Source organism: Lolium perenne, chromosome 2 (genome assembly GCF_019359855.2).
Source record: "Lolium perenne isolate Kyuss_39 chromosome 2, Kyuss_2.0, whole genome shotgun sequence".
Lineage (NCBI taxonomy): Eukaryota > Viridiplantae > Streptophyta > Magnoliopsida > Poales > Poaceae > Lolium > Lolium perenne.
The window spans coordinates 241,511,264-241,527,768 of record NC_067245.2 but is presented as its reverse complement, the minus strand read 5'-3'; the positions used below and the strand labels follow the sequence as shown (position 1 = coordinate 241,527,768).

At 42.0% G+C, this 16,505-nt stretch overlaps 2 protein-coding genes across 2 annotated transcripts; one reads left to right on the top strand and one right to left on the bottom strand.

Moving 5' to 3' along the window:
- Positions 1 to 1,949: 1,949 nt before the first annotated feature.
- LOC127335407 (la protein 1) lies at positions 1,950 to 6,380 on the top strand. The gene is made up of 10 exons (XM_051362068.2): positions 1,950 to 2,103; positions 2,194 to 2,272; positions 2,376 to 2,528; positions 2,873 to 3,015; positions 3,255 to 3,403; positions 3,705 to 3,785; positions 3,874 to 4,204; positions 5,104 to 5,251; positions 5,578 to 5,662; positions 6,059 to 6,380. The coding sequence occupies exons 1-10, from the start codon at positions 2,017 to 2,019 to the stop codon at positions 6,174 to 6,176; spliced, it is 1,374 nt and encodes a 457-aa protein (XP_051218028.1). The 5' UTR covers positions 1,950 to 2,016; the 3' UTR covers positions 6,177 to 6,380.
- Positions 6,381 to 6,821: 441 nt separating this feature from the next.
- Positions 6,822 to 10,679, bottom strand: LOC127335409 (uncharacterized). Its single transcript, XM_051362069.1, has 12 exons — positions 10,462 to 10,679; positions 10,046 to 10,360; positions 9,800 to 9,952; positions 9,602 to 9,688; positions 9,424 to 9,470; positions 9,255 to 9,296; positions 9,040 to 9,102; positions 8,440 to 8,520; positions 8,172 to 8,213; positions 7,969 to 8,034; positions 7,496 to 7,597; positions 6,822 to 7,337 (listed from the first exon to the last, which is right to left on the bottom strand). The coding sequence occupies exons 1-12, from the start codon at positions 10,635 to 10,637 to the stop codon at positions 7,312 to 7,314; spliced, it is 1,200 nt and encodes a 399-aa protein (XP_051218029.1). The 5' UTR covers positions 10,638 to 10,679; the 3' UTR covers positions 6,822 to 7,311.
- Between the last annotated feature and the right edge of the window lie 5,826 nt (positions 10,680 to 16,505).

Sequence of the window (16,505 nt, the reverse complement as noted above, 5' to 3'; positions counted from 1 at the left end):
GTACAGTACTCCAAGAGGAACAAGGTGTGGGGGTGAGCAATTAGTGGTGATAACTAGGGTCAGGCTATACATGATATATTACATGGGATAAGGTTGAAGGAATCTTGGCTGTTGGATAGACATGGTTTGAGCGTTTGAGATTTGTTGGATCTTCTAAAAATTATGTTTTCTATATTAGTAGAGAAGGATGTCTATAGCTGTCCTCGCCCTATTTTTTCCTATCTTCATAAAAATCTCTTACTAACTAACCATGCTATTCTTATGAAAGCATCACGAACTTATATTATTTGCAGCCAACCCACCATATTGTCGACTTTTGTACGGTCCGTATGTGTCACTTGTAGTGAGCAGTAGGGGCGGACTCGCCTGCAGCGACAACGTGTATGGAAATCTTTGGACAAATCCTCTTACCTTATAACTACTAATTAGGGCTGACAAAGAATGCGAAACTTTAGCGTAGTCTATTAGGTTCCTCTAGTTGTACCGTACCAGGGATGTATAGAAAATAAAGTTTGAGCCTGCTGCCCAATTATATGGTTTTCTGTCAACTAAATGGGTAATGGCGGAGGTTTGGGTAATGGTGCAGGTTTTAATTCTAATTGAAAATCCATACATCCTTCAATGATGTCACTCGATGTAGATTCTGAAGATCCAATTGATTGCTTATGTATCGTTTACCTACACTGAGATTTACTATAAAAACAGAAATACAAATCACTCCTACACTAGTTAGAAAAGTGGGAATGGACATGTTCGAATTTTTTAATTTTGTATGGTAAGGTTGTTTGTGATGTGGAATTATGATATGCATATGATATTGGAGTAAGCCATCTAAACTTCTGTAAAATGTTCGTTTTCTTGCCACTTTGCATTGCCACTCCTACTATATTGGGATAGTTGACTACTAATGCTAACATGACAAATTTACATGGTAAACATAGCATTTAGCAGTTAGCTCGTATTATATTTGTAAGGAAATGTCATCCTATCCGAGGCATATTTAATGGAGTATGTGCATTTGCAAGAATCCCGATGATATTTTATAAAATTAGATTTGTAGTACCACTATTGTGGCCCCGTAGCGAAGCACGTGCAATGTGCAAGTTTTATTAAGCTCTAAATATATTTAACTGATCAATATATATGTTTCATAATTTGGAAACATGTTTATGTGTTATACAAAACAAATTGTTCACACATGAAAAAAATCACATATTTGAAAAAAAATATTCATTTCATAATGTGACATATGTTCATATATAACAAAAGATGTCCATGTTTTTAAAAACTATGTTCATGCATTTAACAAATTGTCCATGTAAGTTAAAAATATTTTCATGTTTTAAAAAGTAGTACCAGGCTTCAAAAAAGTGGGCCCCAACATCAAATTTTCAATAACCTTCACCTATTTTCAACAACTTTTTTTTATGTATTTAAGAATATATCTTTGTTGTGTTTGAAAAAGTTCACTCATCTAAAATAAGTTGTTCACATTTTGCAAGAAATATTCAAGTTTTCAGACAAAATATCCGTATATCTCAGAAAGACTATTCAAGTATTAATGGAATGCCATAGAAATCGAAACACAATAATGAAAAAACTGAAAAGGGAAAAGATATACGAAGAAAATAATAAAAAACAGTCTAATGAGTCGGCCAATGTTGGCGAGTGTTGTACATTGCTAGTTTTTGTTTTGTTTTTTGAAACTGCTAGGATGGCGCAGGTCCAATTTCCTATTTTGGGCCTTATTTCCTAAAGATAGACCCTCAAATCATGTATAAACAAGGAAATTAACGGGCCTGCGACCCACGGTTTCTGGTCCAACTCAAATCATACCAAAAGAAGGCCCTAATCCGTGTATGCCCAGACGAGCCCGCACGCCCTTTCCCCACGTCTACTTCTCTCTCTTCTACAGTATTTCGTCGCAATTAAACAGCCCTAAACCCGAATAGTACCCGCCACACCCCGTAAAACCCTAGCGCAGCCGCCCCCGCTCCCGGCCCAGACGCGCTAGCCATGGCGACCGAAGCAGCCGCCGCCGCCGCCACCCCCGCCCCCGCCGTGTCCCTCGACGAAACCAAGGCCAAAAACGTCCTCCGCCAGGTACGCTGCTCCCACGATCCCTCCCACCCCTGAAATTTCCGGGATCGAGGTTGCTTATTTGTTCCCCTCTCCTCTTTCTGCGTGCCGCAGGTGGAGTTCTACTTCAGCGACAGCAACCTCCCGCGCGACGGGTTCCTGCGGAAGACCGTCGAGGAGAGCGAGGATGGATGTACGATTTCCTCCCAGTCTCCGATTGATCATGCTGATTTGCTTTATTTAGTTCCAGTGCTAATTTGGTGCTGTTTTTTTTTTGTGGGGTTGGGGCTCGGCAGTGGTCAGCCTGGCTCTCATCTGCTCCTTCGCGAAGATGAGGTCGCACCTTGGCTTAGACGCCACGGTGAAAGAGGACAGCGTGCCTGAGACCACGGTGCTCGCCGTCGCCAAGGTGCTGCGGTGTTCCGCGGCCCTCCGCGTCTCTGAGGACGGTAAGCAACTTGTTTTCCCGTTGGCCTGCCTAACATTAAGTATTCCTGTTTCGTGGCTAGTAAGCATAATTTCTGACCGAAAGGATAATATCCCAATTTCAGTATTATGTAGGGACTGAGACACGGTGAATTTGTACTTCGTAGTAAAATTGATGATTCGAATCACAACTCGTTAATGTTATATCAAATCCAGAATATAAGCTATCTAAATCAACTCGTAAAATGGACAGTTGCTGCGTGGTGCAAATTAGACCAAAATGAACATGTCTTAATTCAGTTGCTCTTACACAAGTATGCCAGCGGCATGGTTCGGTAACCACATGTTTCATTTTGTGTTTATACAGGGAAGAGAGTCGGTAGAGCTAGTGAGTTGTTGAAGCCAGATGAGATTATAGAGCAAATCGACTCTAGGTCGATCGCTGCGTCACCACTTCCTTACAACGTAAAGCTGGAAGACGTTCAGTCTTTCTTTGCTCAGCATGGCAAGGTATGTTATCTGTATATCCTTCAATACCAGACCTGACAGGATAGGCTAGACTACATAGTGCTTGTTGCTTCAAGGTTCAGTAGCACATAGCAGCTACTTTGAATTGAAATGCTCTACTATCAGATTCACGATACATGTGAGGTTGAATGTGTATGGCAAACTCGCAAGTTAAATGAACATCACTGTAAATGCGTGAATACTGTAATGTGAATTCTGATGGTGCTATGTTGTCATCACAGGTGAACAGCGTAAGGCTACCAAAACATGTTTCGGATAAGAGACACTTCTGCGGCACAGCTTTAGTTGAATTCTCAGAAGAAGAGGAAGCAAACAGTGTTTTGGAGAAGAAACTTAGTTTTGCAGGAGCTGATCTGGAAATTAAACCAAAGTAAGCTTACTGCCAATTCAGTCTTTTTCATGCTTACCATTTACCAGTTAGAGAATCTATTTTTCATTACCCGGGCTTATTCTCAATGTTTCCGTTTCCATGCTCTTTCTGTATCAGTTGATGATTGAAGTTTACTTATCTGCAAGGTCTTATATTGTTTCTTACTTTATTCACAATGATTGATTGCCAAGTCAGTTCCTCTTTTCAGAATCAGGAATTAAGGGACTCATAGTCTTAACAGTGTTGACTCTTTTCATAACTATTTATTAATAATATGTAATCGAATGCTTACATAATACAGGAAGGAGTTTGATACTGAAAGAGAGGCTAAGCAAGAAGCTTATGAAAAATCAAACACTAATAAGCCTGGACGTGACGAAGGGTAAACTTTCTTTACTAGCAGTATGGAGCATCCTTTTTTTTCCCTAGAGTTTGACTTAACTCTGTGAATCATCATTATTTGGTTGTAGATATCCAAAAGGTTTGATTCTGGCTTTCAAGCTAAAGAGTATTCGTGCTGATGGTGACTCGGAACAAAATGGTGGGGACAAAGTTGATGAGACTGACATTGCCAAGAAGGAAGAGGCTTCCAGTCCTGCCAAGGAATCGGTGATAGGTGATGAAGAGAAGGTCCCTGAGAATGCTGATGCCACTGAAGAGAAGTCAGATGACGTTGAGGAGTCGAAAGCCGCAGATGCACAATCTCTGAACAAGGATGGTAAAAGCCCTTCGGAAAATGACAAGGAAATAATTACAAGGGAGGACTTCAAAGAATATTTCGCAAAATTTGGCACAGTGCGGGTAATTTGATTTCTGATGACTTTTTCTCTTGACATATTGTTCTCATGTCACTAGTAATATTTGTTTACGGACTTGTACTAGGATAGTATAAGACCTATTAGATACCCTATTTTCCTGTGAGGCAATTGCAAATTTAACTCTGAAGGTAACTGGAATAATAAGCAAAGAAAATAGAAGTATTTACTTAACTATCGTAGTATCGTGATATTTGATTCACATGTACCTCAACTTCGATTTCATAGTAAAGAAAATCTAGCCATCAAGCTTGCTGAGAAAAGCAGCGAAACCAGAAAGTTCAAATGTCAGCATCATGATATTCAGTTCAAATGTACCTCCACCATCAGATTTTCTCAGTCATTGAATTCAAAACTGGAGCATACACGTTTTATTTGCAAATCCAACTATGGTCTAGAACAGATTGTTGAACTACTCTAAAACATGAAGCTTAGCTTGTTTTTTTATTATGTTGAGGAATCATGTAGTTCTATAAATCACACAATATGGTTATACACAACCAGTTCATCTAATTCTTGGCTGCCAAACATGCAATGCTTTTTTCATATTTAGGTGACTGGTCGAGGAATAGTTTTGTGGGTTGCAAATGTATTTCAAAAGTTCAATCCATTTTTTGCTAGATTTTGCACATAACCTATCTGTTAACTGGACAATACCAAGGGTGATATCCAACCATGTTTAGCAGTACAAAGGTGATTTATTAATCTAACGGAGCCTCAAAATGTCTGTTACACATGAATTCGGAAGTTCTTATCTTCGTAAATATTTATCTTCGCTTTTTTTTTGTTTGTTTCTGTATGGTCTTCAATTAAACATAATTCTCTATCACATGTAATTTATTTATACCAGACTAATATTTCTCTTGATTTTTCCCCATCTTGAAGTACGTGGATTTCAGTAAGGGGGATGATTCAGGATATCTTAGGTTTGAGGAATCGAAGGCAGCTGAAAAGGCCCGTGCATTGGCAGCTCTTTCGGATGAAGGCGGTTTGATTATGAAGGGCCACCTTGTTACTTTGGAACCCGTGTCTGGTAAGACTTCAGTTTTGATAAAAAAAATTGAGCTTTTTATTGTATATAAAGTAGCTAACTCACTGTGCAAGTCGATGACTTATTATATTACTTTTTGGTTCTGTAGTTTATGTGCGACAATGTGAATATAATTCCTGTTAGACTCTTGCACAGTTAGCTGTACGCATGTAATAATTTCCATTGGTGTATCTGATCTTTCGTGTGAAACTATTGATCAAATTGGGTATTGAAATAGCATTATAAGTCTTTTCTGTTAGACTCTTGGACACTTAGATTTGGACATAATGATTAATTCCTAGTCTGATCAAGCTCCTATTCTGATGCAGGACAAGCTGAGAAGGATTATTGGAGTGAAATAAAGGGAGGCCAAGGGAAATATAAAGAAAACAATAGAAGTAACAGGGGAGGAAGGTATTATAAATTTGTTACATTTGATTGTTGGTGCTGTTTTCGTATTTGTCTCTACCTGTTTTTAGTCATGTTAGGTATCTGAAGTACATGTCATGTCTAAATTGGTTATAAATTGAACGGCAGCTATTGAATTGTCAAAAAGAAGGGACAATAGTTATATCTTGAATAATGTTATCCTGAAAGTGCTGGCAAAATTTCATCTCCAAACTTAACTGTACAAAATTCGTTTGTTCAGTGCACTCTTTCATTCTTCTATACTGAACTTTAAGACATTGCATGCTTCATGCTTGTGTTGCAATACAATATTAGTGGTAAGACACGTTATGTAGTTATGCCGTGCTTTTTTGCTATAATCTGTTCAGGAGATAACTCTGTTGTTTTGGTGTTGACGTTCAGGGACTGGAAGAATAACAGAGGTGGTGGTGGAAGGCACTTCGGTGGTGGGAGGCGGGGTCGCCACTCCGACTCTTACGAAAGGGCTAGTAAAGTTCAAAAGGTTGATGCATCTGCTTAGATGCTGGATGTGCCTGTAGTACCACCATTAGCTCTAGCGGGGAAAAGAAAGGCATATACCTATGATATATGTCTGCTGCCTCCACAGCTTTGGAGGCAGCCTTTCTATGTCTGTTTTAATTTTGTTTGTGCTTTGAAAGTTTGAACGATGTATCGTGAGCAATGTTGACAATGAGAAGAAGAGAAAGAAAACTTTATGCGGCTAGAGCTTTGACTCAACCGGTTGCAGTGGATGTGAGAGGCGATCACAACAGCGATCATGTGATGTGTGCTGCGGGAATTTCGGATGGATGTCGTATACTATATCATGTGACTGTTTGTTTGCTGCAAGGAAGGTCGAGACCCTCGCAAGCTGACATAATTCCCTTGCATACTAGAACGAGATAGTGCTTATTCCTTCTTAATTTTTCTATGTTTGATATATTTCCAGGCGGTGTATCTGGGATTTGGATTCTAAGTTTGCAAGTGTTATTACATTCCCTGCCGTGGCACAGGATACGGCAGAAAAACCCGTCGCGGTAGCAGTTTCTAGGACTGGGTCTGAACCACATCAACGCCGAGATTGCGATCCTCAGTAGTCTGATTAGATATGTTCTGTACCTCCACAGTCTCTTCATAACCAGTGTTTAACGGAGACATGGTTGGATATTTGATCCTCATCATTTCTACCCCCCATAATTTTCGCGGTTGGATATTTGATGCTCGCCCCTCTGAAACACAATGGATATTCTGGGGCATTTGTATCCTTACACCTAAAACACAATGGATTCTCCTTCTTTCTCTGGCTACGTGATGCGGATGTAGTATGTTCCACTGCCACTGTCTCCACAGGTTGCGGGGCAGAGTTCCCCGAAGCTTCAGCAGCCGTCACCACCGGCATAGTCCGCCCAACAGATTTGCTACTCTGCGCTGTTGGATTTGTGTTCACATGCATATTTTCATTGTGGCTGAAGTACCTCTGATACCTATTTCCTTGGAGTACATGTTTTCTCTTCTTACTGGTTCAACAGCAACAGCAACCCTACCTAAATAAGCTCTACTACAAGATAGGCTCCTGCATGCTACAGATAATATTTTTGGTCTGCATGTACTGATCCAAGAAGCAGCTGTAGACTCCCGGACAGTAACAGCCTCCCTTATCGGATGGAAAGATTACCAACGCCTGCACACGAACAGCACATTATGGTTACCAGTTTAAAGTAGGTTAACTCAAAATTTCAAAGGAAGCTGGTTCACACATTTAGTTTCTGCACCTTTTTTTTGTCTGAGTTTCTCAATAGTTTACACTTAATTTCACAGCACGAGCTTCAACTAATTTACCTGCTTCTGACAGGACTTCTGTATATGATAAGATCGATGAACTTTCAGAAGATCTTGTGAAGGCGCTAGGTACAGTCTTCGAGAGTCGAGAAGCAAAAGCACCTGCGACGATAAGTTCGTCCATTAGAAACGCCAGCCGATTAGATAGCCACACACTGATGAAGTGCAAAGAGGAACATCCAAGGCCTGAGTTCAGTGATGAGTTTTCATGCACACAAAACAGGTAGAAACATGGAGCAACCAGCTTCCGTGCTGATCTGGTCTCTCAAAATCCAGTGTGAAAAGTGAGATAACTTTCGAATAGAGTATGGGTGAATGGTTGACACGAGAAAACATTATCCAGATATGGATGGCATGAATTCAAATAATTTCAGCACCCAATAAATATCCGAGATAGAAACGGGTCAACAATAATAAGTGAATAAACTGAAGTATTTGAAACAAGACAGCCAGTAGATGGAGTGTGAATTTACCTGATTTACTCGAATACTGAAGTTTATACTGCTGACTCGCATCCGGCCAGGCTTCCAGACGATCCTCTGCGTATACATAAGCTCATTACTTGCTAAAGTGAAATGCCACCAATTATTAGTCAACAAGTTCGGCATCATGGTGCATGCATGAATGAACTGGAAACTACATAAATGAAAGACTGCATGGTTCGAGTCTAGTTTACCAGTAAGATACAGTAACCATTCCTTTGCCTCTCTTAATAGAACTGCCATTGCAAAAAAAAGAGATTGCGTCGATTCAAAGAAAGAGTATATATTATTGACAACAATATATACAGGATTACAGGACAGGGAGAGTAAATATCAAATATAAGCACTTGACTTGGACATATGGTGATCTCTAACTAGAATGACATCATGGATTATGTGAGTGGATAAGGGTCAACAGTCAACACTGGTTCAGAGACAATTGAAGGTGTACAACTAATTTACCAAGATCAGTCAATAGTCTAGTGCGAGATTTTCCACCCAGCCTTGGGACGGTACAAGAAGTAGTCTGCGGGCCAGGAGCGCCTGCAATGAGTTCAGAAGTGAGAAATGCCAGCAAGTAGGAAGAAATGTGCAAAGAACAACATCAAACATGATGAGGCTGGTGTACTGTACATCTATGCAGTTGTGAATTAATCTGCACATCAAGCATGTATGTAAACTGCCAAGTAACTACGAGACATGTTCAGATATAGATGGGACAACTTTCTGTAAAGAAGGGCAAACAAAAGGCAGAGTCGCCAAACAATAGTGGGCACAGTAGAATGCAGTGTGATAATGTATTAAAAGAAGCAATAAGAAAAACAAGATGGTAAAAGCCAAAAAAAAAAAGTTCTTTAACATAATGCAACGCATGATGGAAGTATCAATATTGATTTGAGTTAGTTCATTCTAATTTTGTAGGGAAATAAGCAACAGTGCTAAAAGTGTGGCTTGAAAAATAATTATGCATGATTAGCCCACAAGTATTTCAAAAACAATTTACTGCCAATAGAGATCTTTTGAAATGGGACCAAGGCTGAAGGTTTAGTGGATGAAACTTACCTTGGGTACATGCTGATCGAACTGGATCCCTTAGACGAGGCTTACCGGCTTCCACACTTTTATCTGAAGATCATGTAAGTTAATCAATTGCCATTATGAAGATCCTAATCTACAAGAAGTTGAGCACATACAATTGCTGACATATATATGAATGAAGTACTGAAAAGTAAAATTAACAAATAGAGCTAGAGCAGGATAGGAGAGTAGTTGTATACCAACGAGGTCCACCAACCATTCCTTGGCTCTAACTAAGGCTTCTGGCATCGAGATACAAGGGAGGGAAAAAATAGTCATGTTAGTTCACAAGCAGAGTACAATACATAATAGTTACTGGGCAGAAAAGGGCAGTCAAGTCATGAGATGTTTGTGACGATGATATGGTACCACGAGTAAACCCATGAGAGTGATCACTTGAAGGCGAAGAAGGCAGCCTGCAGAAACAAAGCAAGGAACATATATCTACTTGATTAGTGTGAGTACCATCAAGTCCCAGGAAGAGAGAAAAAAAACAGAACTGCAGAGCATTTCAGGTTGTGCCAAGAAAAGTGTATGATGTACATACATCTTCTTCTTCTGAAGATAAATCCCTGCAACCACAGACGCCGGGACCTGGCCGCCCTGTTTCTTGGCGTGGCGCCTCGGACGGAAACTAGAAGAAGAAGAAGATGAAAATGCAGCGTATATCAGACTGACAGTCAGTCACTCGCTAGCTACTAAGGAATCAAGCCAATAGGTCCGGAGGGATTAGCTAATAGCATGCCTAGCATGTCCAAATCCGAGGGGAAGTACGTTCTGAGGATTCGTTGACCCGTGGCACGGGCGCATATAGTCTTTAAGCTCTGGAGTCCGATAAACCAATTCATGTATAACCAAGGACGCCTCGCGCCTCACACTGACCAGGTCGACGGAATCCCTGCTTTTATACCGGCCAACAACACAGTATATGTAAGAAGTTTGAGGCTCAATGACAGAAACAATATCGATGAGTTGATTGGGATGATGATACCTGGGTGTCTTGGACTCGATTAGGGAGGAGAAGATGGCGCGGAGCTTGGTGAGGGCTGGGTTGCTTGTCACGAAGCGGTCCGAGCACATAGTGACGGCCGCGACCACGGAGAGGGACTCCCTTGCCCCGGCGACGATGTCATCGATGGCCTTGTGCACGCGGAGGAAATGAAGGAGCGCGCGGCCGTGGACGCCGAGCGGACGGTCGGACGGCAGGAAGCGAGAGAGGTACTCGACGGCGTCGCTCCACTGGCCGTGGGACACCAGATGTTGCAGATGCATCACGTTCATGAGTACGGCCGTCTCACCCACGAATCTGCATGCATGCATGTCCGAATCAGGCAAGTCAGCCGCAACTATGCAGGCATTAGAAGAAGGAAATCAAATCAATGGAGGAATCAAGCGGAGGGCACGTACGCTTTGTGGGTTTGGACGAAATCGTGGCTAATGAGGAAGAGGAGGAGGCGTCGCTGCCGAAGGCGCGAAACGCAGGGGTACTCCGCCAAACGCTTGCGCTTGCGGTCGCCGGCGACGGAGAACCCGAACCCACCGGCTGCCTTTCCCCCGCCGAGACTTTTACTGTGAGATGTCATCGCGCCGATGGGAGGGAGGGAGGGAGGAAGGGAGGGGATATTTAGAGAATCTCCGCTAGCGAGCCCCAAAGCTCCCTCCCTCCCCAGCCGCGTCCCCCAAACGCCGCCCCAAATATTAAAAAATATTTTTTTAACTTTTTTAACACACAATCATTTATCAAATATAACATAGGAATAAATATATTTGCGGAGATAGTTTTCAAAATTAAAATACAACAAACAATAAAACAACGCAATGAACAGCGGCCAATCGCGCCTGCCTGGCAAGTCGTCGAGCACGTTGTGTGCGCGGAGGTGAGGCGGATTTGACGTCGCGTTCTGGGACGCGATGGTGAAGCAGCGGAACGACCGGTGGGAGCGCTAACCGCGGCGACGGTCCCGACTCTCAGAAGAGATCAGACGCCCAAACGGCCGGCAAATCTAGCGGCGGCGGAGGGGTGGGAGGTGCGGGAAGGAAGGAGCGACGAGAAAAAAAAGGCGCGAATCAACGGTTTATGCAAATACTCACCGACATGTGGGAGCCCGCCTCGCGTTGTGTCCGGCGTGCCCGGTGCGTCCCCTGTGGGACGGGGACGGCCTCGGGGCGCCGGACACCGTATCGGGGCACGTCGGACAAAAAACGGGTTTGGGGGACGCAGCTGGAAGCGTTTTCTTGTCCGGCGCGCCCCAAATAGCTTTGGGGGACGCAACTGGAGATGCTCTTAGGGATTTGGATTGGAAGCGGAGGAGAGGAAAAATGGGCAACATATTACAAACCTGGCCGATGCTACGTGGGACCCAGCTGCAGGTGGGTGCGTGCGTCGGATCTAATAAATTTTCAAAATTTAAACATTTTCAAAATTTGAACATATTTGAACATTTTAAAATCTAAACATTTTTAAAATTTGAACACTTTTTAATAAATTTTTCAAATTTGAACGTTTTTAAGTTTTGAATATTTTCAAATCTAAACTTTTTCAAATTTTGAACTTTTTAAAAATCTGAACAATATTGCGGACCTCGTCGGAGATGGGGACGAAAACGCGGCTAGCCGCGACGTCACCAGAGGCGAGGAACGGACTGAGGGCTTCGAGTGTGGGGGGTCTTAGGGTTCGGGTGCGGGGGCTCGTCGGCATTGGTACTTGGGGTTTCGGGTAGAGGACGATCACTAGATACAGGGAGGTGGGGGAGTTTAGATGGAGGCTCGGGGCGGCGGAGGAGGTGGCACGAGCAGGGCGGGGCGGGAGCGTGGCCAGCCATTCTAATGACTCTTACTTAACCATAACTTGCATTGGTATACTTCTTCCAATAGGATAACTTCCTTATGGTTGTATCCTTTCTTTGACTACCATGTATTGTATACCAATTGTTGTCTACTACCACCCATTATCTTAAACTCCATTGGTGTTCTAATAATTTGGAATGAAGCAAGATAACTAATCAACTATACTCAGGAAAGATAGATAAGAAAGATTGACTCATGTGTGTCAGGATTCTTATCAAGTGAATATCCATTTCAAGTCAAAAGAATAGTTGGTTTAGCTAAGACAACTTCCTATAGACACTACCAAATCTATAGGTCTCCTTTAAAGATTTTAATTCTAGGGTCAAAGCATTTTACTCTGATACTGTTCGCACACGAACACGTCACCGTGTACCTCTGGCGTCGAGCGCGATACGCAAGACATGTCGCCGGAGGAGGCTCGCCGGAAGCGCGATACGCAGGACAATCCGGTGGGCTCTTTTGAGAACCCGAAACCCCACACGCCCGGGAGAGACCCCGTCTGGGCGCACGGCAGTGATGGGCTGCCCTAGGTCGGTTCACCCGCCCCTAGGACCTCGTAGATCGAAGCTCTCCAACACGAAGAACACCGACGAACGAAGAGCAGAAAACAAGAACGAGAGAGAAAAAGTAAAGGTTTGTAGATTGGTTTTGCGATTGTGTGTTGTTGTTCAATCGGCTGTCACCCTTCATGTATATAAAGGGCGGCTGGACTTTCCGTGCAAGTAAATTAGGCTTGGATTCACGTCCAAAACCCTAGTTTGGGTCCAACTCGAACAGTTTGGTCCGAACTTTCCAAAACAGTTCGGTCAAAAACATATATGTATCTTGCGGGTCCTTTTTGAAGCAGTAAACGACCTTGGATCAAAATTATGTAAACAGAAAAGTTGTTCGCCTCGAAAAAACGAAGAACTTTCATGTTGACCACTTCTTCATCCGAGTTGATCTTGACCTCTAAAAATCGTCCGAACGTAAAACTGTTTGTCCAGTTCGCAGATTTGTATTTGAATGATTTTCCTTACGCTTCGGACCAGACATCGGAGTCTTTCGTGTCTGATATATTGCGTTCGTTCCACAGGTCACATACTATCTCAGATCAAGATGACACAAAAAACAAAGTTGCTTGTTTTGACGAGACGTACAACTTTCGTTTCTATCATTTTTTCCATTTGAGGTCATCTTGAAATTTTCACTTTTTAAGGCAAAAACGGCTGTCAACACATGCCCCCCTGTTTTTCGGCAAAACTTGTATGCCGAAAAATAACTTGCACTATATTTTGTCTAAGGACGATGTCAGCACTCCATCGGCCATTGATTCTTAGGACGATAATGCTGTATCGGCCATATATGCTAAGGGCGATAATTATATATCGGCCATATGTGTGTTCAAGCTTCTTGCCACACACTCGGGTAGAAATTTTTCAGATATCTTCCATTGAGAGCTCGAGGTAGTAAATTTCCCTCTATAGATTCCACCAAGTATGAGTTTCCAGGAACTACTTTCACGACCTTAAAAGGACCTTCCCAGCTAGGAGACCACTTGCCAAATTTTCTGTCCTTCGAACCAACTGGTAGGATTACTTTCCACACTAATTCACCAACTTGGAAGCTCTTCAACTTCACCTTTTTGTTATAAGCTCTTGCTACCCGTAATTTATCCTTCTCTATGTCTCTCAGAGCAGTTAACCTTTTATCAGCAACCTCATCAATGTTGTCCATCATCAAGTTGTGAAAATCCACTGCCGATAAATCATTCTGCTTAGCGAACCTCAAAGCAGCCAGATTCACCTCTACCAGTAAAACGGCTTCTTGTCCATACACAAGTTCATATGGAGTTACCTTTGTAGCGCCATGCCTAGAGATCCTATGTGCCCACAAAGCTTCGGACAACACTTCATGCCATCTCCTCGGATAATCTTCAATCTTCTTCTTGATGAGCTTGATCAAAATCTTATTACTTGATTCAGCTTGTCCATTAGCTTGTGCATAATATGGAGATGAATTGAGCATCTTTATCTTATAAGATTCGGCAAACTCTTTAACTTCTTTTGCTATAAATGATGAACCTTGATCTGTAGTCAATGTCTGAGGAATGCCGATTCTATGTATGATATGCTCAGTTATGAATTTGATCACCTCCTTATGGGTCATATTTCTGAGAGGTATCGCTTCAGACCACTTGGTAAAATAATCAGTAGCTACCAGCACGAACCGATGCCCTTTTGAAGAAGAAGGATGAATCATACCAATGAAATCCAATCCCCAACCTCTAAATGGCCACGGCTTGATAATAGGATTCAACATAGCAGCAGGAGCCAACTGAATGTCACCAAACTTTTGATAGGCCTCACATCCTTTATAATACCTGAAGCAATCATTGATCATCGTCGGCCAATAAAAACCTGCACGTCGCAATAACCACTTCATCTTCTGTGCCGATTGATGAGTACCACATATGCCTTCATGTACCTCTCCCATAGCAACCCTTGCTTGATCTTCATCCAAACACTTCAAAAGAATACCGTCAACTGTTCGGCGATAGAGATCATCATCTATCAATGCATACTTAAAAGCCATCCGCCGAACAGCCCTGTCTGTTCTCTTGCTAGGATCCTGCAAATATTCGATAATAGGTCTTCTGCAATCTTGTTGTTCACCTGCACTAGATCCTTCATTAGTGACCGAATCAATGGGCTTTAATTCGGCCGTACCTATGTCAGCGAGAGCAAACATCGGCTCATGTGATATATGAAAAACACCACGATGAACATGGTAGCCGGATGCTTGTTGTGCTAACTCATTTGCATTCCAATTATCTTGCCTAGATATATGAGCAATACTAAAGTAATCCAAGGTAGCAATCATATCTAGACATTTATCAAGATACATATTAAGTGATTCGTCGAAACATTGAAAAACCTTGGATATTTGTTGTACTACTAGCAACGAATCACCAAAAGCCTCAATATGTGTAGCACCTACAGCAACTAAAAGTTCCAGCCCGGATAATAAAGCTTCATATTCGGCTTGATTGTTTGTGCAAAAGTATTCTAAGCGGCATGAGGCTTCAAAAACAGCACCATGAGGAGATATATAAACAACACCAACACCCTGGCCATTGCTACAAACTGAACCATCAAAGTATAACCTCCATGGTACTAAAGTTACAAGGTTAGTATCAATATCATGCTCATCATCAATCCGATGTTCAACAATGAAGTTAGCAACGATTTGGCCTTTCATAGATTTCAAAGATTCATAAGCCAAATCATACTCAATTAAAGTATAAGCCCATTTACCAATCCTACCGCTAAGAATTGGTCTATGCAACATATATTTAATGACATCGGTTTGACAAGCAACAATGCATATGCTAGACAATAAATAATGCCTCAGCTTAGTGCAAGCATAATATAAGCATAAGCATAATTTCTCAATAAAAGTATACCTTGTCTCAGCATCCAGTAAACGCCGTCTTAAATAAGTGATAACATGCTCTTTTTCTTCGGTCTCTTGAGTTAAAACAGCACCAACGACACCTTCCTCCGCTGCAATATAGAGCCTAAAAAGCTCTCCATGTTTAGGCGCCCTTAATACGGAAGGAGTAGACAAACAAAGCTTAATCTTCTCAAATGCTTCTTGCTGTTTTGCCCCCCAGGTAAAATTGTCATCATTCTTTAACCGAAGAATAGGAGTGAATGCATCAACCTTCCCTGACAAGTTCACTATGAAACGCCTCAAATAATTAACCTTGCCAAGGAATTTCTGCATATCCTTTTTGCATGTCGGGGCTTGCACTTTCTGGATGGCTTGTATCTTCCCGGGATCAATCTCTATGCCATGCTGATGTATAATAAAACCCAAGAATTTTCCAGCCGATACACCGAAAGCACATTTCAAAGGATTCATCTTGAGCCCATATTTTCTCATTCTCTCAAAAGCTAAACGCAAATCGGCTAAATGAGATTCATTAGCATTTGATTTAACAACAATATCATCAATATAGACTTCAAGTATGACCCCAAGTAAATCATGAAAGATTAAATTCATAGCCCTCTGATATGTCGCGCCAACATTCTTCAAACCAAAAGTCATTACTATCCACTCAAATAAACCAACAAACCCGGGACACCGAAAAGCTGTTTTGAATGCATCCTCTTCGGCCATGAAAATTTGGTTGTACCCCGCATTGCCATCAAGAAACGGATAACTTTATGACTAGAGGCATCATTAATAAGCATATCGGCTATTGGCATGGGATACTCATCTTTGGGTGTAGCTCTATTCAAATCTCTGAAATCAATGCACAACCTCAATTTGTTGGATCCCTTCTTACCTACAGGCACAATATTAGAAATCCAATCCGCGTACCTGCAAGGCTTAATAAAATTAGCTTTAAGTAAACGACCGATCTCTTCCTTGATCCGGTCATACATCTTGGGATTGAATTTACGAGCCGGTTGTTTATAAGGCCTAAAACCAGCTTTGATAGGCAGCCGATGCTCAACTAGCTCCCTGCTCAAACCAGGCATCTCATGATATTCCCATGCAAAGCAATCGACATATTCTTCTAACAGCCTGATCAATACACTTTCCTGACCGGCTTC